General features: G+C 40.1%; 1 protein-coding gene across 1 annotated transcript in view; it reads left to right on the forward strand.

Annotated features, from left to right (window-relative positions):
- The window catches only part of nkd (naked cuticle), a 102,056-nt gene that overhangs the window by 73,731 nt on the left and 4,251 nt on the right, over positions 1–24,074 (forward strand). The window contains exons 3-4 of the mRNA XM_071589389.1: positions 7–147; positions 19,732–20,261. Of these exons, the coding sequence (XP_071445490.1) occupies positions 7–147; positions 19,732–20,261 (671 nt within the window). The remainder of the gene's footprint in view (positions 1–6; positions 148–19,731; positions 20,262–24,074) is intronic.

Raw genomic sequence — 24,074 nt, forward strand, 5'->3', positions numbered from 1 at the left:
TTCCAGGGATTCGAGTGCGACGTGTCGATGGATGGCGCCAGGGTCATCGGCGGCTGCGGGTCATCGCAGCGAGCGGGCCGCCGCCACCGGAAGGAGTTCTCCTTCACCCTCTACGACCTGGACGGTCGCGGCAAGATCACAAAGGACGTGAGTCTCTAACCCCCCCCTCCTCCCCCTCCAATTTCCTCCTCTCCCCTCCTACGTCATACGGCCGACGCGCACGGCTCCCTGAAAAAGCTGGCCATTATTCAAATGCTAACTTCACATTCAGTGGCCAAGAACCTATTACTTAAACTCTTAATTACACAACGACGGCATACGATTGGGATGTGCACAGGACTATAATTTGGTCATATATCCTCGAAGATGGCTAAAATTGCGATGAAACTGCCTCGAAAAAGTTTTAATTTTGGCTTAATTTATGTCAATTAACTGAATTTCTCGCTTGATGAAGAATTGGCCTAAGGTAAATATTACCTTAAGGTTAATTTTTGATCGCGAAAGCTTTCTGTTTTAATATCGTAAATTAAATTATTTACCATGCGAAGTTCTTTTAATAAATTACATTATCTTAGCATGAAATTTTAAATAAATGTACCAAAATCGCTTTCAGCTAGCTCTGCTCGTCTCCGCAGAGATATTCGCGCTGGTTGATAGGTTGTAGCATTCATGAAAATTGAATTGAAAAATCCGACATTCGTCGCATTTCTTGGGAGCGTCGCCGCTCGCAGCCGCCGCGTGGGTACTCGAAGCATTCAGACCTTCAGCCAGCACACGTAGCTTTAGTCCATATGTTCATGCAATTTTCTGAAACATAACTTTCTTTTCTTTGGTCTGATACTCAAAATTAAAAATTGGGATGCACAAAAGGCACCATTTCTAATGGTTTTTAGAAGTGTCGGGGCATTATTGCGGGCAGCCTGCTCACTATCTTACCAACCGATTTCAGAATTGTCTCGGGGAATGGGTAGCTAAAAATGGTTTTGGCAAAAAAAAATACTATATATATAGTTGTGTGGGTCGTGGTAGTCCAGTGGGTAGAGCGTTCGACTGCTGACAGGAGAGTCCCGGGTTCGATTCCCGGGCAAGGCACTCTGGGCACCTGCAGCTTCACCCAAACTATGTGATTTTTCGGGTACCAGATCTTCCTGGGAAATCATAACCGGCACAGGGAAAGGAATTTCACACGCCGTACAGGGCTTAGTACTGGGTGAACTCTACCATCACCTACTAAACTTCTAACTAAGCTACCGGTCGGCGGCCAGTAAGTGATGGTGTCACTTTAAAAACAATATTGAGGAAGGCAACGGGAAACCACCTCAATTATCATTCCCTAGATAAGTATTATGGTCACTAAAGAGATTTTGAGTCCTGGCAACTACGGGGCTTGGCCCAATCGGCCGTGTGTCGTGCCCGGCAGCGAGGGAGGCAAAGCTTCCGCAGTCGTCATCCCACGAAACCCTTGCAAGGGAAAACCGGCAAGAGCAGGAGGACAGAAGACGCAGGAGAAGAAGACCACATTATTTAGAACAGGAACTTGGAATGTTAGGACAATGAGGACAGGGAAACTGGAGAATATTAAGCGAGAGATGGAAAGGGGAAAAATAGATATTTTACGTCTATGCGAGGTGATATGGAATGATAGCCGGAATTACTGGAGTGTTAAGTATAGAATAATATACAGCGGCGGGGACGAGAGCCAACGAGGGGTTTCCATAGTATTAAATGAAGAGGTAGGAAGAAGCGTAGTCAACATAGAGCAAGCAACGGATAGAATATTACTTGTAGAGATCAAAGCAGAACCGACGAACTTGGTCATCGTTCAGGTATACATCCCATCAAGCAATCCTAAGCAGGAAGAAGTCGATAGGAAGTTTGATCAGTTAAGAGGACATACGAGGGCGGTTCAATAAGCACCCGTGTTAGAAATGAAGAAACCATTTTTTCAAAAACATTTGTTTCATTTTTCAACGTGGTTCCCGTTTAGGAAGATACAATTCTCCCAACGTTCCGGCCATTTTTTTTAACCCCTCCAAAAAGTAGGATTTGTCGAACTCTCCAAAATACGCCTCTGTCTCGGCGATAACGACCTCGTTTGAGCTAATTTTTTCCTGCGAGCCATAGTTTATTACTACTAGAGATGAAAGCAGAACCGACGAACTTGGTCATTATTCAGGTATACATGCCAACGAGCAACCATAAGGAAGAAGAGGTCGATAGGATATACGATTAGTTAGAGGACATAATCGCGTGTGCTCCCGCAGGGAAACATTTGATAGTGATGGGGTATTGGAATGCGACGGTAGGCGAAGGAAGAGATGGTGATGAGGTGGGGGACTACGGTTTAGGTACGAGGAATGACCGCGGGGAGAAAGCAGTTGAGTTCTGCTGGAGACGGGGGCTAGTCATCACCAACACTTGGTTTAGACACCACTAAAGACGCAGGTATACATGGAAAATGCCAGGCGACTTAGAGAGGTATCAGCTAGATTATATTATGGTTAGGCACAGGTTTAGGAACAGTGTGATAAATTCGCACGGCTTCCCGGGAGCGGAAGCGAACTCTGACCACAATTTAGTTGCAATGAAATGTAGCGTCCGCTTCAGAAATATAAGGCAGGGGCGGCGAGTTAGAAAATGGAATGTAGAAGCATTAAATGGTTTGCAAGGAAGGAGTACTAACAGGCGGTAGAGGAAATCATGGATGATGGGAAAGAGCTATCTATCTAAGAAAGTACTATCGAAGAAAAATGGGAAAGTATCAAGAAAGGGTTATCGAGCGCCGCGAAAGACACTGTTGGAATCGTTAACGCTAAAAGGACTAGGAAACCATGGATCACGAATGAGATGATTACAAAGATGGATGAGCGGAGAAACTGGAAGAATGTAAATATAGAGTTAGGCAAAATGAAGTAAAAAGAGTTAAGTAATAAATTGAGGCGGGCAACAAATAAAGCAAAAGAAGCACGGTGGAAGACGCAGTGCGAGGATATGGGAAGCCTGCAGAGGAAGGGTGAAATTGGTGAGCTGTATAGCAAAGTTAAATCTTTATTGGGAAGTAATAAAGGTAGATCTATGCTAACAGTAACAGATAAGGCGGGTAAGGTAATAGTTGACGCAGGAAAGATCCAAGAGAGATGGAAGGAATATGTAGAAGGACTGTATAGTAAAGAACTTAGACCAACAAAGTTAGACATAGAAAAGGGACATGACGTACAGGAAGATAGTTTAGGTCCAGGCATACTCGACGATGAGATAGAAAGGGCATTAATGGAGATAATAAACTAAATAAGGCCGTGTGGGTGGATAACATTCCTATTATGGAACTATTGAAATGTTTAGGAAAATGTGGGAGGAAGAGGCTACATGGGCTGATTCGTAGTATCTATGAGGAAGGAAACTGGCTGGAAGACTTTGTGAGATCGGTTTATTTCCTATTCCGAAAAAGGTAAAGGCTACCTCATGTGAGGACTACAGGACAATAAGTTTGATATCCCACGCAGCTAAAGTTGTTTTCAGGATCATAAACAAAAGGATAGAGAGTAGGGCAAATGATTCCTTAGGGGATGATCAGTTTGGGTTTAGGAAGGGGAGAGGTACGCGTTATGCCATTGCAGTAATGAGATTATTAATCGAGAGGAATATGGAACACAACCAGGAGGTATTTGCCTGTTTCGTAGATTTCGAAAAAGCGTTTTATAGAGTGAATTGGGAAAAACTAATGAGTATATTGCAGAAAATAGGAATAGATTGGAGGGAAAGGAGGCTAATCCGCAACCTGTACATGTCTCAGACTGCTCAGGTGCGGGTGGGGAACGGGGAGTCAGGATGGGCAGTGTTAGGAAGGGGTGTAAGGCAGGGTTGCCCATTATCACCGTTGCTGTTCAACCTGTATGCAGAGGAAATGATCAAAGAGGCATGGGAAGAACTGGAGGTAGGAATGAAAGTGGGCGGGGAATTCGTAAAATCAGTTAAGCTTGCTGATGACCAAGCTTTAGTTTGTCACTCAGCCAAGGGGTTGCAAGCATTGCTGAGTGAATTGGTAATTCAGTGCGACAAGTATGGCATGAGAATCAATGTTAATAAAACGAAGGTTATGCGATTTTCTAGGAAAGAAGGCTAAGCTAAACATTTAAATAGGAGGGCATAAACCATAGCAGGTAGAACAGTGTACGTATCTCGGAAGTGTTTTGGACCAAGGCGGTCAAAGTAGTAAGGACGTAAGGAGAAGAATTGCGCTAGGCAAAGAGGCTTTCACAAGGAGGAGGCAATTGATGACAGGGACGTTGAGTAAGGATGTTAAGAAAAGACTCGTAAAAAGTTTTTACATCGAGCGTAGCTATGTATGGCGCGGAAACGTGGTCAATGAAGCAGGGGGATAGACGTTGACTGGAGCCTTTTGAAATGTGGGTGTGGAGAAGAATGGAGAAGGTGAAATGGACAGAGAAGAAAACAAATGAGGAAGTACTTGGTATGGTGGGCGAAGAGAGGGGTTTGCTGGGAGAAATCCTATGGAGGCAGGAAAAGTGGATGAAGGGCGTATTGACCGGCAATGGGATGTTGAAGACTGTGATAGAGGGGAGAATGTTAGGCAAACGAGAAAGGAGCAGGATAGTGATGTTGGACGGGATGAAGGGAGGAAGAAAGTATTCAGATATGAAGAGGGACCTGATATAGAGTCGGATGATGGATTTTTTGTTTTGTTAGGAATAATAAAATGTTTGTTTGGTAGTTGTGTCCATCCAAAAACCTACCTTAACCGGTAGATTACCTTTAAAAAAAAAAAAAAAAAAATATGTATATATATATATATATATATATATATATATATATATATATATATATATATATATATATATATATATATATAATATATAATTTCATGTAAAGAGGTATATTAAAAATTATATGGTACATAATATGATGAACGAAATTAAAACAAAAGGACGTTATGATAAAAAATAACTACGTAGACGTGAAATTAATTATTATAATCCATTATATTTAGCGAAAAATTTGTTTCGCTGCAAATTAGCGTGGTAATTCGTGGTCAGGCTACTTTCGATTTCAGTCATGTTTGAATCCTTTCACCATTTTCGGGTAAAATTTGTTTTTTACTCCATCTTATGAGTGTGCACTATAGAGTATTAATAAATATCCTAAGCCACTGATTCAAAACTTCCACATTTGAATATTGGCTAGGTTGTTTAAATCCGTGACCGTTGCCATGCCCAGCGGCCCTCAGCGGCGACGCATTGCCGATGGCGATGTCCCCGTCACGGGCGGCTTCTCTCCCCAAATGCCTCCTCCCTCCCTTCGACATTCTTTGAGCGGCTCCGTCAAGTGTCCCGATGGTCTCACTCGGGTTGCGCGATTCGACATAACCCCGGTTGTGGCGTCCGAGACGACCCGTCACACGGGCCGCATTCGGAGAGGGTGGGGAGCGGCTGGCCTCCCATATTCTACCCGTGCTAGATGTTGCGCTCGGCTCGCGCCGTTCTAAAAGCGTGGCCACACTGCTCGCCTAGAGGCGAAAATAGCTAGACGCCGCCGACCTTGACAAAAGAGAAAAAGCAGTGGGTGCGCAGATGTGGAGTGGAAAAAATTCCCACTGGCCCTAGACAGGCAAGGCATGAGTACGTCGCGCGTGGCATCCGGGATTGTTTATAGAAGTGCCTCATTCTCCCTCCGTGGCGCCACAGAATTCAGAATTTACTATTCACGTTTCTATCGCATCATATGTTATCATTGGGAGACCTTCTTTTCGCGTGTCCTCGAATCCGGAACGGCGCAGCTCTTAAAGAAGTTAAGGGGATTCCTCACAACGATCACCTCTTCTGTCCCACCACGCACCTGCCACTTCCTGTTTGCTTTCCTTTTGGTCCATTTTACCTCTTCTATCCTTCTCCACACCAACATCTTGAAAACCTCCAATTCATATCTATCACCTTGCTTCATTGGCCATGCTTTGGCATCCACACCCAATAATCCCCAGGATTCCATACCAAATCCAATACAAAAGTATATGGCTGCGTAGATTTTCGCGGCGGTGGCTTGAAGAATTCTTCATCGAGTCTTTTCATAACATCTTTACTCAGTAATTCTGTCAGAAACTCCCCCGCCCCCCACTTATTAAAGGTTCTTCAGCTGCATGCAGTCCTTCTCCTGATATCTTCACCACTTCTATCATCTTGGTTCAAAACACTTCCATGAAAGGAAAACTGTTCCAACTGCTGTAATTGTTGCTCTCCTGTTTCAACATATTACTGAGCATTTCTCTTACTGGAGAAATACATAAACTTGTATCATTTACATTGATTCTCATCCCATATCTATCGGACTGAATTTCCAATACACACAGTAATGCTTGCAACCCCTTGGCTGACTGTCAAACTAAAGCTTGGTCATCAGCGAACCTAACAGATTTTACGAATTCCTCAACGACACTCATTCCTACCTCCAATTCTTTCCATACCTCTGAACAGTCTGAGATATGTACAGGTTGCGGATTAGCCTCCTGTCCCCCCAATTACTATATTCATATTTTCAGCAATATTCTCATTAGTTTTTACCAATTCACTCTATCAAATGCCTCTCTATGTATAAAGTGGCAAACGATAGAAACAGTAAATTGGGAAAGGAAAAGGAAAACATGGATTACTTATTAGATGATTAAGTTAGGCTGGAGAAGGAAATGGAAGTATGTAGACACAACGAGGAAGTAGAAATATTTAAAAAAATAAACTGTGCTAGGTATCTAATTGGTCAAACGGAGAGTGGTGGGGGAAAAATGCAAGGTTATTCTTAAAAAATGTGTGCCTAACAGATGACAATGATGGTGAGCAATTGCTTTGTCCATGTGGGCTACAAGAGAAACTTATACCTATTTGATGAATTATGACTCTGATTCTCAAGAATAACCGTAGCAATATTTTGAGGCCATGGCAAAACTTGAAATGGCACGGAAGCAACTGCATCTACAGTCAAACCCACACGAGCATAAAATTTCAATAAGAAAATTTTATTCTACAATTTGATTCAATTAAGCAAACAAATTACATCCCCTACGAATATATTTGAAATGTGTCGAGCGGGTTGTTACTCATCCAGTTTTTCATATGATTGCATAGAAACTGCTCGTTTGTCATTTGCTATAACTGCTTCCATTTCCGATTTATGATATTATTTTATTTTGATATCATAGAAACTTGTGTTAGAAGCAACCTTTGTCTATGTCTTTATGACACTCTCATACAACTTTTGTTTGAATTTTCCTAGACTCCGCTTTTTTGGGAAAGGTACAATGTATGACGTGTGTACAATAAATAATGGGAATTAAAGTTCCTTGGAAAGAATTTCATTTATTCGTCTATTTCAATGTTATCCCCTTTGTGTAGTAGTTCCCAAATAGATATTATACACTTCTGCCTGTGCTTTTTCCAATCCTATGAACACTCGTGGAACTCAATCCCTGGTATAGCTCGTAGCTCTCTCAGCAATGCGATTTTAATCTCATATTTGTATGTACAACGACAATGGCCCTTTGAGGTTCTCTTTAAATTTGGGAATAGAATAAAGTGACACTATGGGTCCATGTCTGGGGAATATGGAGGCTGGGGACATCATTACCATATTGCAGTTTTGGCCACAGATTCACCAAGGACAAGCATTGAGCAGGTGCATTATGTCGTGGTGATGCAAAAGCCTTGAATTATTTTGCCACAGATACGGGCATTGCTTTCATATGTATTGCTTCACAATTAATGGCATTGAGCTTGTAATTGGTACTCGGCATTGATCGTTTGACACTGTGGCAACAACTCATGGTGCACTATGCTGTTGAAATCGAAGAAATCCAAATTATATAATTCCTGTTTTTTGTTCCTTGTATGCATACACTAGCAGCGGGGTGACATCCTCATTAGACCAAGTTGTATACGTTTCACTGCAGCACCATATGTGAGATTTAGTGAAAAATAGTGCAATATTACGTACAGTTACATTTACTTTGGGAATTTTTTTAGGAAGTACTTTCAAGAAAATATTAGAACTTTATTGCATGCTACCAACTTAATACAATGACATTAACAAAATTTGTTATAAAGGCAATAAGTTTCTTGTATGCCTGATGAAGGAAAAATGCCAAATAGTAAGTATTTTTCCAGCAAGTCCTGTGGGGTTTGCTCTTAGGGGTGAAAGTTGTGCACATATTCCCCCTGGTCCATAAGATGCCGGCTGATTTTTAGAGGTCACTCTGGTAAATAAACTATTTCTTCAGGCATTAATTTCTTCCGTTAATTTCAATAAATTAATGCATCTCTAGCGCAAATTCAAAATAGGAAGCTAGGTTGCCTAAATTACGACTACTTCAATTATGTCTCAACAGAGCTTGCCGAAAAATTGAAAGGAATTAATTTTCCGGAAAAATCAAGACTAGTCTCATTTGGCATTAAGAATTTATTGACTTGTGTGTCCATATCTGAAGCCTTGCTTAGGGTGGAAGAACTCCTCAAGGATTCCACCATTGCCCAAAATATTGCAGACGGATTGATCTCCCTCATCAAAATGACAGTAAACCAAAACTATTTTAGTTTCAACCACATTCTTTATAGCCAAATGGATGGGCTAGCTATGGGTTCCCGACTTTCCCCCTTCCTAGTCGAACTCTTCCTCAATTCATTGGAAGAAAGTCTCTTCAGTGCTGACAATCAGCATGTAAAAAATGTGGGTTATTGGTTACGTTACGTTGACAGCATGCTATGCCAATGGAAAGGAACCAACCGCCAGTTAGACTCCTTCCTCAATTTCCTAAACAAACTCCATCCGAATATTTCCTTCTATATGGAAAAAGACGTCGACGGCACAATCAACTTCCTCGACATGTCACTTACCATAAGGGAAAAAAAGACACAAGTGTGCAATTTACTGGAAATCCACTTATACGGACCACATAATTCCTAATGATTCCGCCCACTGTTTTTCTCACAAACATGTCGCCCTCCACTCGATGATTCACTGCTTCCTACTTATCCCCCTTTCTCCCAAAAACGTCAATATCGAACTCAGAGCAATCACTATTGTAGCTACCAACAATGGTTAAAACCCTAAGCTAGTTTATAAATTATTTTGGAAAAAACAAAAATCATTGGCCATAAATAGTATTTCCTCCATACAGTCCTCAGTATCTAAAGATTTTAGATGGTGCTTGATCCCTTTTTTGGGAGATATATCATATATCGTAGGTTGCAGACAGACGTTCCTGCGAGAAGCTCCGAATGGCTGACCTGAGCGTAGCCGAAAGAATTAGTTTCTTTTTGAAAATACGTTCTCTCGGTTTTTAGTCAAGTGGTCCAAAGTGTTACCTCATCGTTGTGTACCCGCATCTTTTATCCATCAACAGACGAGTTGTGATAGCTGAAAAGGAGCGAATAGTGTTGTGAAAAGTAACATGTGCTGTCAATTTGGTGGAGACCGGATGACCTTAAGGTGAACCGGAACACGAGGTCAAGGACCGGTAGTGGCCATATTTTCGGAACGGTTAATAGTATCAAAACCAAATTATCATAGTGTTTTTTTTGTTGTAAATAGTAATAATGGTTGTGAATTTGATAAAGATTGGTTGATCGTAAGGTGAACCGGAACACTTGGTCACCGTCCGGAAGTGACCATACTAACCGAACGGCTAAAGATTTCATATCTACATCCACTTATCCAAATTAATCGGTGATTTTTGATGTGTATGGTTAAAATGTTTGTGAATTAGTTGAAGATTGGACGACTTAAAGGTGAACCGGAACATGTGTTCATGGTCTGGGAGTCGCCAATTCTCTAGAACAGCGTGCAATATCGAAGATACATCCATCAGATTGAGTCTCTAAGTGTCCACATATTATCCTTCAACACCTGCATCAACCAGTTAAAAATAAAATTGGTCAATATTTCTTGAACTTACTGTTTGTTTTGTCTTAAATTTTGTAAGTGCCGACCTTTTTGCGTGTGATGGTTTAGGTATTATTGTCTAGTGCGATGTCTTGCGTGTGCTTTAGCGAGTTAAGGATTCATTTAAGTCTCTCTCTAATTCAAAAGTGACCTCAGCTTTCTATGCGAGCCCAGGCAATAAACAACGCATGAAATCTTAGTATTCATCAAACATCCAATATGGTTTCGGAAAACTTTCCGGGGGAGGACCTCTCACTCGTCCAACCTAAACTTGGGGAAACAGAACTTCCGTCACTTGATATCCAATTCAGCAACACCGCGCGATGAATTATTAGTAATGAGAGGATTTCCTCGTCCAGAAAGGGCGAAATCTTTGACGAACTTAAAAAACTTGACGACTTACTCCGTAGTTTCATGTCCAGATACCAAAGAATGACCGGGAAACTAGAAGCAAACGTAGGGCAAAGTTGCAATGCCAAGATGATAAGGGAAATTGTCCGGGAAAAGTTGACAAGCTGCAGCAAACCATGCATCACTCCGTCGTTTGCTGATATTGCTGCCATTCAGAGGAAGGACAACACGGACAAAGTCCTGCTCCCAGGTGGTAAGAAAATCACCACAGAACGTAGGATGGCAGTGATGATTTACCCCTATGATGACAACAAGGGCATTGAAACCAGTGAAGATGCGAAGGAAGAAAATATGAAATTAATAGACCCGAGTATAACCAGCATAAAAGTCACCAAACTAACGAAAATCAAGGACAAGGGAGTTAGACTGGAGGCGGAAAATCATGATTAGGAACTGAAACTGAAAGAATATCAATGTGTTAACCAGAACATCCTGAAGATACGCAGAGAGGGTAAAAACAAACCAAGAATATGTATTACTGGCGTAAACTGAAGACGACATACTGAAGTGCATCAGGAAACAAAAAGACCTATTGGATACGTGCCACCTTAAGCTAATCTTCAAGTTTGGGAAACGGGAAAGTACAAGAGTAAATTGTGTCGTTGAAGTAGACTGTGAAACTAGGAAAACCTTGAACAACTTAAAAAGGGTCTATATCGGTTATGACTCACATAAAGTAAGTGATTACATCAAAATCACTCAGTGCTTTAAATGCCAAAAGTTCAGCCACATTTCGAAGAACTGCAATACAGCAAACTCTGTGTGTGCCCGTTGCTCCGAGGAGCACACTACTAAGGAATGCAAGAAGAATGAAGGAACACCCACCTGTGCAAATTGTAAATTAGCCAAGATCGAAGACTGCAACCATAAGGCGTCAGATATTAAATGCGGTATGTATCAAAGAAGGCTGCGGAACTTAATAGAGACAATTGACTATGGAGGCATCTAGCAATAGCCTTATATTAGCACAAGTCAATGTACAAGGTGCAAAGACGCCAACAGACAAACTAAGAGTAGTAAAGGAGCAGCTTCATTTAGACTTTTGCCTTGCTCAAGAACCATATATGTTCAAAACACCCAACAGTAATTGGATTATTCCAGGACAGGGCCTTAAAACGAGAATTGTGCCCACCAGGTCAATAAATAGGAGATATGCAGCTATTATTGTGTTCAATGAAGACCTTGATATTCTGGAAATTACAAACTTTACGAATCAGTATATCGTTGTTGCAGAAGTGAGATCTCTCTTAGAATCCTTTATCTTAGTCAGTGCTTACTTCCCGCCAAGCCATGACATTATTCCTTTTCTTTCGCAAATTCGCTCAATAATAGATCATTTTAAGAACAAACAATATATAATATCTAACGCCAAGAGTGAAACTTGGTTTAATTCAACATCTGACACTAGGGGAAACCTCCTAGAAGAACTAATCTCTTCGACCAACCTGTTTATACTAAACCAACCTGGCGAACCGGAAACTTTTTATAGTCTAAACGGCTCATCTAATATCGATCTAACTTTAATAAGTGCCCCACTTCTTAGGAAGATTAATGAGTGGAAGGTCATGCCTGATGTAATAACAAGTGGTCATAGGCTACTATTGATAAAAATTAAGGATGGCAAGAAGATATCGACACCACAAAGAAGATTCAACTTTGGTAGCGTGAATTGGGAAAAATTCAATGATAGCTTCTTAAAAAAACTAGTTCATATTGGTAGACATTTACTTTGGATTCCCCACTCAAAACACATCGATGAGCGGATTTCTAACTTAACTTCTGCCATTAACGACACGATGATGGAAAACATTCCGATTTACATCAAGCTCGATAATCAACACCCTTGGTGGACCGCTAAACTAGAACGCATGAAAGAAGTCATAAACAAACTTCGCAAAGACTACCAAAAGTGTAACTCTCAGGTTAAAAATATCTTTCGTTGCAGATGTAAAACCAAGTTAAAGGAATATAAGCTCAAGATCAAAGAATCCAAACGTAAATCTTGGGAAACACTTAGCTCAAGAAATCTTAGCAACAATGCTTGGGGATTCGTCTACAAACTATTTGCTGAAAAAGTTAAACTACCCGCAATACTTGGAACGTCTATCCTTGAGGACGGTAGCATCCCTCTTACGGAGGAAAAAATTAAAATATCATTAAACACCTTATTGCCCGACGATACTGCTGACAATTACGAACAATCTGTTATTAGGGAGGAGTCACTAATCATGCCGGACACCCCAGACATGGAACCGTTCAACGAGGACGAAATATCATTAGCGGTCCAACAAATCAAACCCAAGAAGGCACCTGGACATGACCAGATACATGGGATCATATTAAAAAAACTAGCCGGAAACCTGGTCAAATTCATTAAAACATCTTTAACAATTGTCTCATGTTTTCCTATTTCCCAGACTCATTGAAAATCAGAACCATCTTGAAATCTAAGGAAAAGGATCCATCTGAACCTTCCTCATTCAGGCCAATCACACTGCTTCCGGATCTGGCCAAAACATTTGAAAGAGCTATCAAGGGCAGAATTGAAGCTTATTTCAACAACACGCTCTACCACCCTAACCAATATGGATTTAGGAGAGGGAGAAGCACATCGGATGCCATTCACCATCTTTTACGGTTAATCGACAATCAAAGCAAATATACCATCTTCATCTTTATCGACATCAAAGGTGCATTCGATTCCGTTTGGTGGCCTTGGCAGTTATACTGGAGCTCAAGACCCTAAGGATCCCAGCTAATCTAATAAAGTTCCTGATCAGCTGTTTTAATAATAGAGAGGTCAGATACTCCACGCAAACAACAAAAACAAGCAAGATTTTAACAAGAGGCTGTCCACAGGGGTCGGTTCTTGGTCTGTTATTCTGGAATCTTATAACCAACCCGGTACTCAGAAGAGACTTCCCTATTGGGTGCGAGCTCATTGCCTTCGCAGACGACATGGCCCTGACTATAGAAGCAAGCACCAGAGCCAAAATGGAACCCATGATTGCAGAATGTATGTATATAATTGAAAAATGGGCAACTGAGAACAAGTTAACGATGTCGACTGCTAAAACCCAATACATGATCTTCGGAAGCAAGATGGCTAGGAACCCTACTGTGAAAATTTATAATAAAAATATAAAAAGGGCTCACGTATTTAAATACCTCGGAATTATGTCAGACGAGAAATTGTCCTACCAAGCCCATATTAACTACACCACCAATAAAATAAAGAAAATTTTCCAGGCAGCTCGAAGATACTGCAGGTTTAAGTTCGGCACTGACTCCTTAATAACCATCTACAAAGGAGTAACAATTCCAATCTCCACCTATGGCTGCGATATTTGGGTTCATAAGATCAACCTAAGTAGAATCAACCGTAAACTAAGAGAAGCTCAAAGGCCCTGCCTGTTATCAATATGTAAGGGCTACTCTACGGTCAGCACTGATGCGTTGTGTATAATTTGCGGGCTACCACCCTTGAAATACAAGATCCTGGAAAGAAATGCTATGATCAAATAACAATCTGGACAAAGGGCTACACACTTCAATCTTGACTTGATGAAAATCAATATATAAGGAAAAACGTCTTAAAAAAGAGACTGAGGGAAGAATCCATTATTCAGTGGCAATCTGAATGGGATAACAGTGATAAAGGCTCAAACACAAAGGACATTTTCCCTGTTATTTGCGATAGATTAAAACTGAAAATCAACCTTTCACACAAATGTACCCAAATGCTATCAGGCCATGGAAATTTTTCAAATTACCTTCACAAAATTGGGAAATCGAGAGCTAACCTATGTGATATCTGCTTAACAGAGGACACCGCCAAACACAGAATTGAAGAATGTATCCGTCATGAAAAAACAAGACTAGAAATATGGCATAACATGGCGGTGAAGAAAATTAAATTGCGCGAAATAGTATTATTCTGCTTAAAGACCAATTGTAAACTCCTATTTGATTTCGTCACATGAGTGGTAATTAAGCAATGTAAGCAGACACATCTAACACATTTTACTGTAAGTGTAAATTTTCCTATTTAATGTGCTCTACAACTAGGCGAAAAATCAAAATATATCATACATACAAAGTATTTTTATCTGTATATATTATGTTGTATGTTTCTGTACTTGTGCTGATTATTGTGAAAATAGGTACTAATTGTACTCAAAGTGCCTAAATTCTAATGTTCTGTGTATTCTGTGAATGGTTAAGTGTGTAATTCCAAATGTATTATTATGTATGTCTTGGATACTTGAGAGTTTATGTAAATAACTGTTTAAAAATCTCACATCGAGTAACTTTGGCGATTGAAGACAAAAGGGGAATTTAAGCATGAGCAGGTATCCCCTCAATCAACATATAGCAGTGTTGTATAGCTATGTATGTTGCTACTGGAATAAACTATTGATCAACGGGGAGGAGACTCACCGCAGTATTAAAAAAAAAAATCGTAGGATTTCTAACTGCCTACCCATGTCACTCAAAGCAGCCTTTTACCCACCCATAACCCTCTCCTAACTTCTAGTCAATGGTAAAGACCCACAGGATAGCCTTCTTAAATCAGGTATTCATGAGCTGAAATGTGATAATTGCCACACTTTTTATGTCAGTCGGACAGGGAGAAACGTCAAGTTACGAGCCAAGGAACACACGAGGTGTCACAAAAATAAGAATACCAAAATCAAATTTTTGGGACTGCTGTATCACTGCTGGGAAATCACTGCTGTGATTTTGTCCCAGAAATATAACATACACTTCCTAAAGGATTAAAAATGCATGCTCTTGAGCAAATGGAGATAGGGAGGCACTTAGCAAACCCCAAGTTGACACTTCATAACGAGCTATTGTTCCCGTCCCCCTCCCCCTTCCTTTCCGAGAAACTAGCCCGGAAAGGGGAAAAACCAAGCCTTCAATGTCCGAGATCGCCTCCACCCCCTCTCAGGCCCTCCTTCCCCCCCCGACCCCACTCTTTCCTGAGTTTATATATTCTCGCGCTGTTTGTTGAGTAAATTTATACCTAATGATGCCGCCAATTGGTGAAACGTGTTGTACTTTTAATAAAAATCTGTGGAAAAGGACAAAGTCTTTTCAGCATGGATATGAAATACTACCACGAAGTGAAGCCTGAAAGAGTAGAATATATTTAATTACGTTGTTCCACAATTGCAATCACTAGTGACTTTTACTCAATCAACCATAAAGTTAAGCCCTCCTTTCTTTTGGTTTGATCCTGGAGGTTGGTATGTTGTTTGGTGCTAGACTTTAAGGCTTTCTATGAATGAAGGAATATGAAATTAAATGTTTATGGGAAGCGTTTGGTGTTATTTTTTAAGGCTCTAAATTTTCTACCAACTGAGGGTCGTAATCAAACATTTTTTCTTCCTGCTTGTCGACTGCTATCTGCTACTTCCCATCTGATTGGTCACGTTGAAAGATGAAGGTGGTATTGAAGTTTCCAGTCAAAGTTAATAATAATTATTCCATGATACAATTGAAACTTATTATTAGTAATTTAAAGATATGCACTTTTGTTAACTATTGTGAATAAAATATCTTCCCAAGTGTCTTTCAATTTTGGCATAACTTTGACAGCAAGGTGGTTACCTCCCTCCTGTGGGTCACCATATTGTCTTGGTGGGTGATTGGGGGGGGGGGGGGGCAGTAGCTACAATGACCCTGAGAGCAATGCCAGCAGTAGCAAAAGCTCTCTGTCAGTGGGGCCACCCTTGCCGGTAAGGTCGAAGGTGAGGAGCAAAGCTAAGAGTAACCCAGAACGCAGGGCTTGATTCATGTTGAGAAGCTGCAAACAGCATCTGACTAGAATGGGTGGCTGAATTAAGCTGCGCAAGAGAAACAAAAAACCATATATATTTAGCGAAGGAGCAGTTATGGGGTCTTTCAATGTTTCAAATTTATTCCCAAGTGTACCAGCTGACATTGCCATAGATTCACTCAAGAATTGGTTGATTGTTATAAATCTTGAGGACAAATTTATTGACGAATACATCCGACTAACCGACCTTATGATGAACCAAAATTTGTTTGTTGCTCAAGGCAATTTCTACAAACAGGAATCTGTCACTGCTATGGGTAACCCTCTATCCCCACTCTTGGCCAATATTTTCATGACCCATTTTGAAAAAACTTTCAGCGGTAAATTCAGTTACTTACCAACTGTCTATTTAAGATATGTGTATGATATATTTGCCATTTTTGATACTAACAAAGATGATATCAAACAATTCCTTTGTGATTTAAATAATTTATTTCCTTCCATTAAATTCACATATGAAATAGAAATTAGTGATCAATTCTCTTTTCTCGATCTTCTTTTAACCAGGGATAATAACAAACTCACCTATGATGTATACGGTAAGCATGGATGACTATGTTCACCGTGATTCCTTTGTTCCCAACAGTAACAAACGCACATTTTTCCTGCACTAGTCCACAGTCTAGTCTAACATCCCACTTGATAAACGTAATCATTTGAAAGAGTTAAAGAATATTAAATGCATCGCCACACAGAATGGCTTTAATGGGTCTCCAATTAATAATGTATTGAAAAATAATACATTTGAGACACATATTAATAATTCCACCACCCACATTCAAGAGGAGCCTCTACACTGTATTAAACTTCCTTGCCATCCTCATTTGACTAAAGGTCTAGAAAGCATCTTCAAAACAGTTCATGAAAAGGTTTCTTTCATTAAAAATAATCAGCTTAAACATGGTTAGGGAACACGAAAGACAATGATGATGTCTGATAATGACATTCAACGTTTCACAACCAAACACAACCCAGGTTTCAACAACCTGGGTTGTGTTTTTAAATCAAGTGTGTGGAATTACCAACTCAATAATTTCATTTCAATATATTATGCGAATTCCATAAAGTTACACCAGAGACAACAAATTTTACAAAAGACAAGATCAACACAGTCAATAAATCAGGAAGTCACCAAACATCTTGTTCCTCATGCAATATTTCCTGCATGGGACGATCACGTAGAAACATTGAGATGATATTCAAGGAATACATGGCCCATTTAAAATGTAACAGACTGGAAAAATCCAGCATTGCTCAACCCTTACTCAAAAAAGGACACGAAACTTCAGTAAACAATCTTCTACTCAAACAACCGATTATTTACTTGACTCTTATTTAAGTCGCTTATCCACAAATGAAAAACGAACGTTATTAATAGCAACAGTGGACCTATTCCTTACTCATCCCTTTTCTTAATTTTAAAATAAGTATTTCAAATTCTCTGTTATTTTTTGACTGTACCCCTTGTAAATCAACTCCCTTCCTTTCATTTTCCCTCCTTTGGTTCCTTTGATTTTGATGCCCCCTTAAATCTCCCCTCTTAAATTCACCTCATTTCCCCCCTTTTGCCGTCATTGGTTCCTCTAATTTTGGCTTTTCCCCCCTCTTTAGCTTGGTTTATATATTGATAATTTGTCTGTTTCCTGATTCACTTGCAACTTTCTATTGCAATTGGCTTTTTTCCTTCAGTTCGCTGAGGAGGGCTACATTGTGGCTGAAAAAATATGCGTGTCCGACGCACACACTCGTCTTTCCCTGTTTTTTGCTAACTTTGCTCAATTTGTGTGGCCCTTTTTGAATCTGTGAGTGTATTAGCTCTGTGTTTTTCCCTGGCATGGAATTTATTCCCGTAAACAGTCCCTGATAGTCGTTTCATAAACCCAGGTATCCTTAGTGGAGTCCCTTTAACACTGTGGATGATCCCAATTGGGTTTGAATCTGTAGTTGGCCACTGGTGAGGAAGTAACATTCCCACAAACTACCGCAGAAGGGAGTTCTGGTTGAGAGTTTGTGCTTTGGTCACTGTCTTGGAATTTATTTTCCCACAACCCATTATTACAAAAATTTTGTTTTCATTGCGGGATAAGTAGTGCTAACTTATTTATGGCTTGAGGAGTTTTCAATTTTGATGGTACAAATTAATGGCAATTCTGGAAAAGCATGAGAATGATTGGAGGGAAAGAATACTAATAAAAGACCTGTATCTCAGTCGGAAAGTCACGAGTAAGGATAGGAGGTCGGTTGATGGATGAGATTGGAATATGAATGGGTGGTAGACAAGTATGCTGCCTGTGACCAACACAAGTTAACACATATTTGGAAGAGATAATGGCGGACTGCTTTGATGGAAGTAGGGGAGTGAACAATGGAGGCCAAAGAGTGGAGTGTGCCAGGTTTGCTAATGGAAATGATGATAATTTTGATGATGATGTTGCTGTAGTGGCAGAGTGAATACAAATTCTTGAGATGTTAGCAGCCCTTAACAATAAATGTTAGGAATATGTAATGTTATTAAATAAGAAAAAAATTAAGAGTATGATAATTGGGGATGAAGGTGAAAGGATCTGCATCTCTATGGGAGGTGAAGTGAATGAACAAGTAGGGAGCTTTGGGTATTTGGGAGGTGTTATCACTAAAGACGAAGAAATCAATTCGAGGATAGCTATGTCGAAAGAGAGATTGAATAAGAAGAAGAAACTACTGTGCAGTCCTTGGAAAAAGAACTGAGAAAGAGATTGGGAAAATGGTACGTCAGGAGTGTGAGGTTGTGCGGAGTAGAGACATGGATTTTGTGGAAAGAGAAAGTGGAAAGGATAGAGGCCTTTCGAAATGTGGATCTAGCGGAGGAATGAGAGTGAGAGGATTGGAGTGATTGGGTAGGAGAGAGAATAGGTAAAGATAGGAAAGGTGGATTGGATGGGGCTAAATGGTATGAGGAAGGAGTGCCCGTTGAAGACTCTGATGGAGGGGAAGAGAGGATGAAGCATGTATTTGGTGGTGGGCATAGACTGGGGCAAAGTATGAAGAAATGATGAGAATGGCACTGTTAGTGAATGTACCACTCGGCATAACAACCCAAGACAAAGATGAGATATGACTGCTGCCATTCTGCTAGGAAAGTGCATATAAAAAGCTTAAAAATTTTGCTTAAAAATTTTCCAATATACATTAAATACTGTCTTTTCATTTGTTGGGATTCACATGAACCAGTCCCTCAAAGCTCAAAAGTTTGGTGTACAGGCATGCTCTTCGTGGACTAAAAACTTGTTACAATTTGTTTTATATGCAAATTAGCATGAAATATAATTTTAACTACTTACTCACAAACCTTTCAACGTAGAAAGAAACCCACAAAATTGTGATTGGAAATAATATGGGATGAGAATGCGACGAGACAATGTATTTCTACGTTATCAGAAACTAATGTTTAAGCCATCGGAACCGACAGTATTTGTATACCACTTCATTGCTTTGAATGCTTCTATACATTTTATCATGAAATTCATCCTTCACTCGCCTTTCACTCTAATCGCCAGGACATAACGGGACTGGTGACCACCATCTACGAAACTCTCGGGTCCACAATCAGGCTCCCGCACAACGGCAGCAAGACGATCAAAGTGAAGCTCACCGTGTCCCCAGAGAAGACGGCCGCAGACGGTGGCGACGTCGCAGGTGACAACCCGCGGCCCGAAGCAGCGCAGCACCGCTTCAAGAGGGACCTAAACGTGACCATCCGAGAGAGGCGGCGCCGCGTGGGCCCAGCCCCGGACGGGGGGCGGTGCCAGGAGACGCCCCCGGCGGCTGCGGAGACGGTCATCGTGGAGGCCGAGGGAGGGGAGGTGGACGGGTGTGGCCACGTGGCATACCGGAAGTTAGCTGGGGGGGGTTGTTGCCGGATGGGTCTGCCGCCGGAAGTGACGCCACTGCTGCCGCTGCTTCGCCGGAGCGGCGGCGGTCGCCGGAGACGGCGGGAGCAAAGGTCGGGATCCCTGCAGAGGCAAGAGCTCCTGCAGATCATCCAGGCGAACATGGAGAAGAATAACCTTAGTTTTCAAACCTCTAGGTAAGTCAAGGTTCACGTTGTGGTGGAAGACGGTTAGATAAGGTATGGCAATTACACTTCTTCCACAAAAGGCGGAAGTTGGGATCATAGTTTTAGTATTTTGGTAAGCAGTATAACGCAGAAAAATGGAGAGAATTATTATTTTTTAACAAAACATGTAAGAGAAGTTATATTATTTGGATATTCCATGTATTTAAATGCACCTTGAAGAGACTAACTAGGAAATTGCTATAATTAATCATTTCATGTGTAACTCGGTGAAATTATTCCATGGTAAATATTCCTAAAATAAAACTTTAATTCCAGAACAAAGTAACTCTCATGTGACCTAGGCTTCATGGCAGTGTCTGATAATGGTTCACCACAATGAAACCTTGGTTTCATTAAAGTTTATTTAATATGTGGAATAACAAACTTACTTTAATGTTATTCAGTAGGAAAATGATTTTTTAATTGGAACCACTGAAGATATCATCAACATTGTCACCTTATCCATTACATTTTAATTACTCAACTAACTTTTAAAAAATCAGCAGGAAAATCAAAGCAGCCAGCAGTATCTTATTGCTTGAATGTTTTATTCTTGTGTTGGTAATCTACCAGTTAAGGTAGATTTTGGTTGGACACTGGTTACACCACTGTACAAAGAAAATTCTCATGTCTCTCCTACAAAACACAACCTGATCTCCAAAACTACGTTAAGTCCTTCTTCAATTCAGCATACATGCTTTCTCCTTTCATTCCACCTCCTTTAACATTTCCTCCATGTATGCATTGAACAGCTCTGGTTATATAATGGACAATCCCGCCTTCCTGATCTTCCCAACACTGCCCATTCAGACCCTCCATGTGCCACTTGCACCTGAGTAGTCTGAGATGTGTATAGGTTGCGGATTAGCCTCCTTTCCCTCCAATCTATTCTTATTTTCTCCAAAATATTTATTAATTCTAACCAATTCACTCTATCAAATGCCTTTTCGAAATTTATGAAAAATACAACCTGATTGTATTCTATGTTCCTCTCTATTGGTGACCTTGTCACTGCAATGGCATCATGCGTGCCTCTCCCATTCCTAAACCCAAACTGATCATCCCTTAAGTATGCCCTGCTCTCCACCCTTTTGTTCATGATCATGAGAACCACTTTAGCTGTGTGCAAAATCAAACATATTTTTTTGTATTCCTCCCTTGATGTAGCCTTTACCTTTTTTTGGAATGAGAACAAACCCTGAACTCACCAAGTCTTGCGGCCAGATTCTATTCCCATAAATGCTATAAATTAATCCATAAAGGCTCTTTCTCCCCCATTTTCCTAGACCTTGAAGTAGTTCAGCAGGAATGTCGTCCATCCCCACAGCCTTATTGGATTTCATTTCCCTTAATGGCCATCCTATCTCATTGTCAAGTATGCCTGTATCTAAGCCTTCCTCATCCACGCCATATTCTCTCTCTATGTCTGCCTTGGTGGCCTAATGTTGTTAGCATGTTGTACCTCTGTATATTCCTTCCACATCTCTTGAACATTCCGTTGTTAAAATATTTTTCGTGACTTTTCTTTGATTATTATCACAGATTTTCCCATCTTACATCCTATCAAGAGTTGTAACTTTCCTGCACAACAGACTAATTTCACCTTTTCTTTGTAAACTATATTCATCATCACAATGCATCTTCCAGTATGCTACTTTCACTATTTTTTACCAGCCTCAGCTTCCATAATTCCTTGTTCCTGATTTTTGGATAAAATCTACCATTTCTTTGTGCTCTCTTGTTTTTGAATTTTCTAATGCACAATCCATCGGTTTCCTTTTCTGATTAACTGTTCCTATAGTTTCATTTGTGGCTTTCCATATCTGTTTTTTGATTAATCCCAATATTACCTCAATAATAATAATACTTCATTCATTTTGAAAAATGGTACGACCATATTAAATGTCTTCAATTAAATATAACTTAATATATAAAATAAGTTCTTAAATATGATGAAGATTGTCAGAAAGGAATTCATCCAATGAGTAAAGTGGGTGAGCAAGTAACCAGGTATATACCCTATTCTTGAAACTCTGGATACCGTCTGATTTCAGCTGAGTAGGCAGATAGTCAGACAGTCGTATGTTCGTATTATGAAATGTGTTGTAAGTTGATGACAATCTACAATAAGTAGATTTAGATTTGATTTACCTCTTGTGGAGTAGTTATGGATGTGAGATCTCAATTGGCAAGCTTCTAGATTAACTTTCTCATGAATAAGGACTTAAAGATAGATAAACTGAATACAATAATGATTCCATACCTAATAAGAAAAGGTTTGCAGGAATCATGTGGTGGTATCTTAGCAAGAGAGTGAATAGCTCTCCTTTGTAGTTGCAAAATTTGTTTAACATTTTGGGAATGACCCCATAACTGAACACTATAATTCAAATGAAATTGAAAGAAGGCATGGTGAAATAATATTCATTTCAAATGAGAAAGTTCAGTTTCCTAAACATACAGGCATTTTCTTAACAACCTGCACGATTATGAACAGCTTTACTCAGTTTATTACAGATCTGACTGATGTGGATCTCCCAGTGAAGTTTTGTATCTACATAAATCCCTAGTATTTTAGAAGTTTCAATATCAGTTATTTTTTATTTTAGACTGCATACAATATGACTTGTTTTTTTAGTATTCAAATGTAAATGATTAATATCAAACCATTCCTTAGTCTGTCTATGTGTAGTGCTAGATGGTACCTTTGCATCTTCTAGATGTTGTCATTTTTGTGCAGAAGTATCATCGGCATAAAAAACAGATGTAGATTTCATATTACCGGGCAAATCATTAATCATTATGATGAAAAGCACTGGGCCAAGCACAGAGCCGTGAGGGTCACCACATTTTACTTTAAGAGCTGCGAATCCATCAAGTTTAACCAATTGGTGGTGATCATCCAAATATGACTGCATTGGATTCAGTGCAACACCCTTAACACAATAATATAAGGGTAATGCCAGAAGTACCCTAGCCAACAAGGGAAACACAAACATTTTGGAAAAAATGTATTTATTTTTCAACATAATCTCCTTTCAGCTCTATACACTTTTCCCAGAGATGTTCAATTAGTTCGATTCCCTTTTTATTATAAGAACTGTCTTGCTCCTCAAAATAGCCATTGCCTGCCGACATCACCTCTTCATGGTCGGAAAATCTTTGACCAGTGAGCTATTTATTCAAGTTTGCAAACCGGAAATAATTCAAGGGGGGTAAATCTGGCGAATAGGGTGCATGAGGTGGCAATTCAATCTTTAATTCATGAATTTTGGCCATTGCAATAACGGATCTGTGAGCTGGTGCATTGTCTTAATGTAATGAAACTTTCTTCTTAGCCAAAGGCGGCCGCTTTTACTTGATTTCTTTGCTCAAACATTCCAATAAGTTCTCATAATACTCGCCGTTGATAGTTTTTCCCTTTTCAAGATAGTCAATGAAAATTATCCCACGCGCATCCCAAAAAGCCGACGCCATGACCTGGCCTGCAGATGAAACGGTCTTCGCCTTCTTTGGAGCCGGTTCTCTCTTTTGAATCCATTGTTTTCATTTTTCTTTGGTCTTGGGTGTGAAATAGTGGATCCAGGTTTTATTTCTAGGCTATAGTACCCTGCTCCCTGTTATCAACTATAATTTTCTCCACAGCCTGAAGATACTCTTCTTTTGTCGTGCCTGTTAGTGCTTGTATATTTCATTTAGGAAACTATTCCATTTTTTTTTTAAATCTGATGTTACACTTCATTATTACTAACTTTGATCTGAGACTGCTTTGCTCCTGGAAAG

The sequence above is a fragment of the Hetaerina americana genome, unplaced genomic scaffold (assembly GCF_022747635.1).
Source record: "Hetaerina americana unplaced genomic scaffold, ioHetAmer1.1.p SCAF_37, whole genome shotgun sequence".
Lineage (NCBI taxonomy): Eukaryota > Metazoa > Arthropoda > Insecta > Odonata > Calopterygidae > Hetaerina > Hetaerina americana.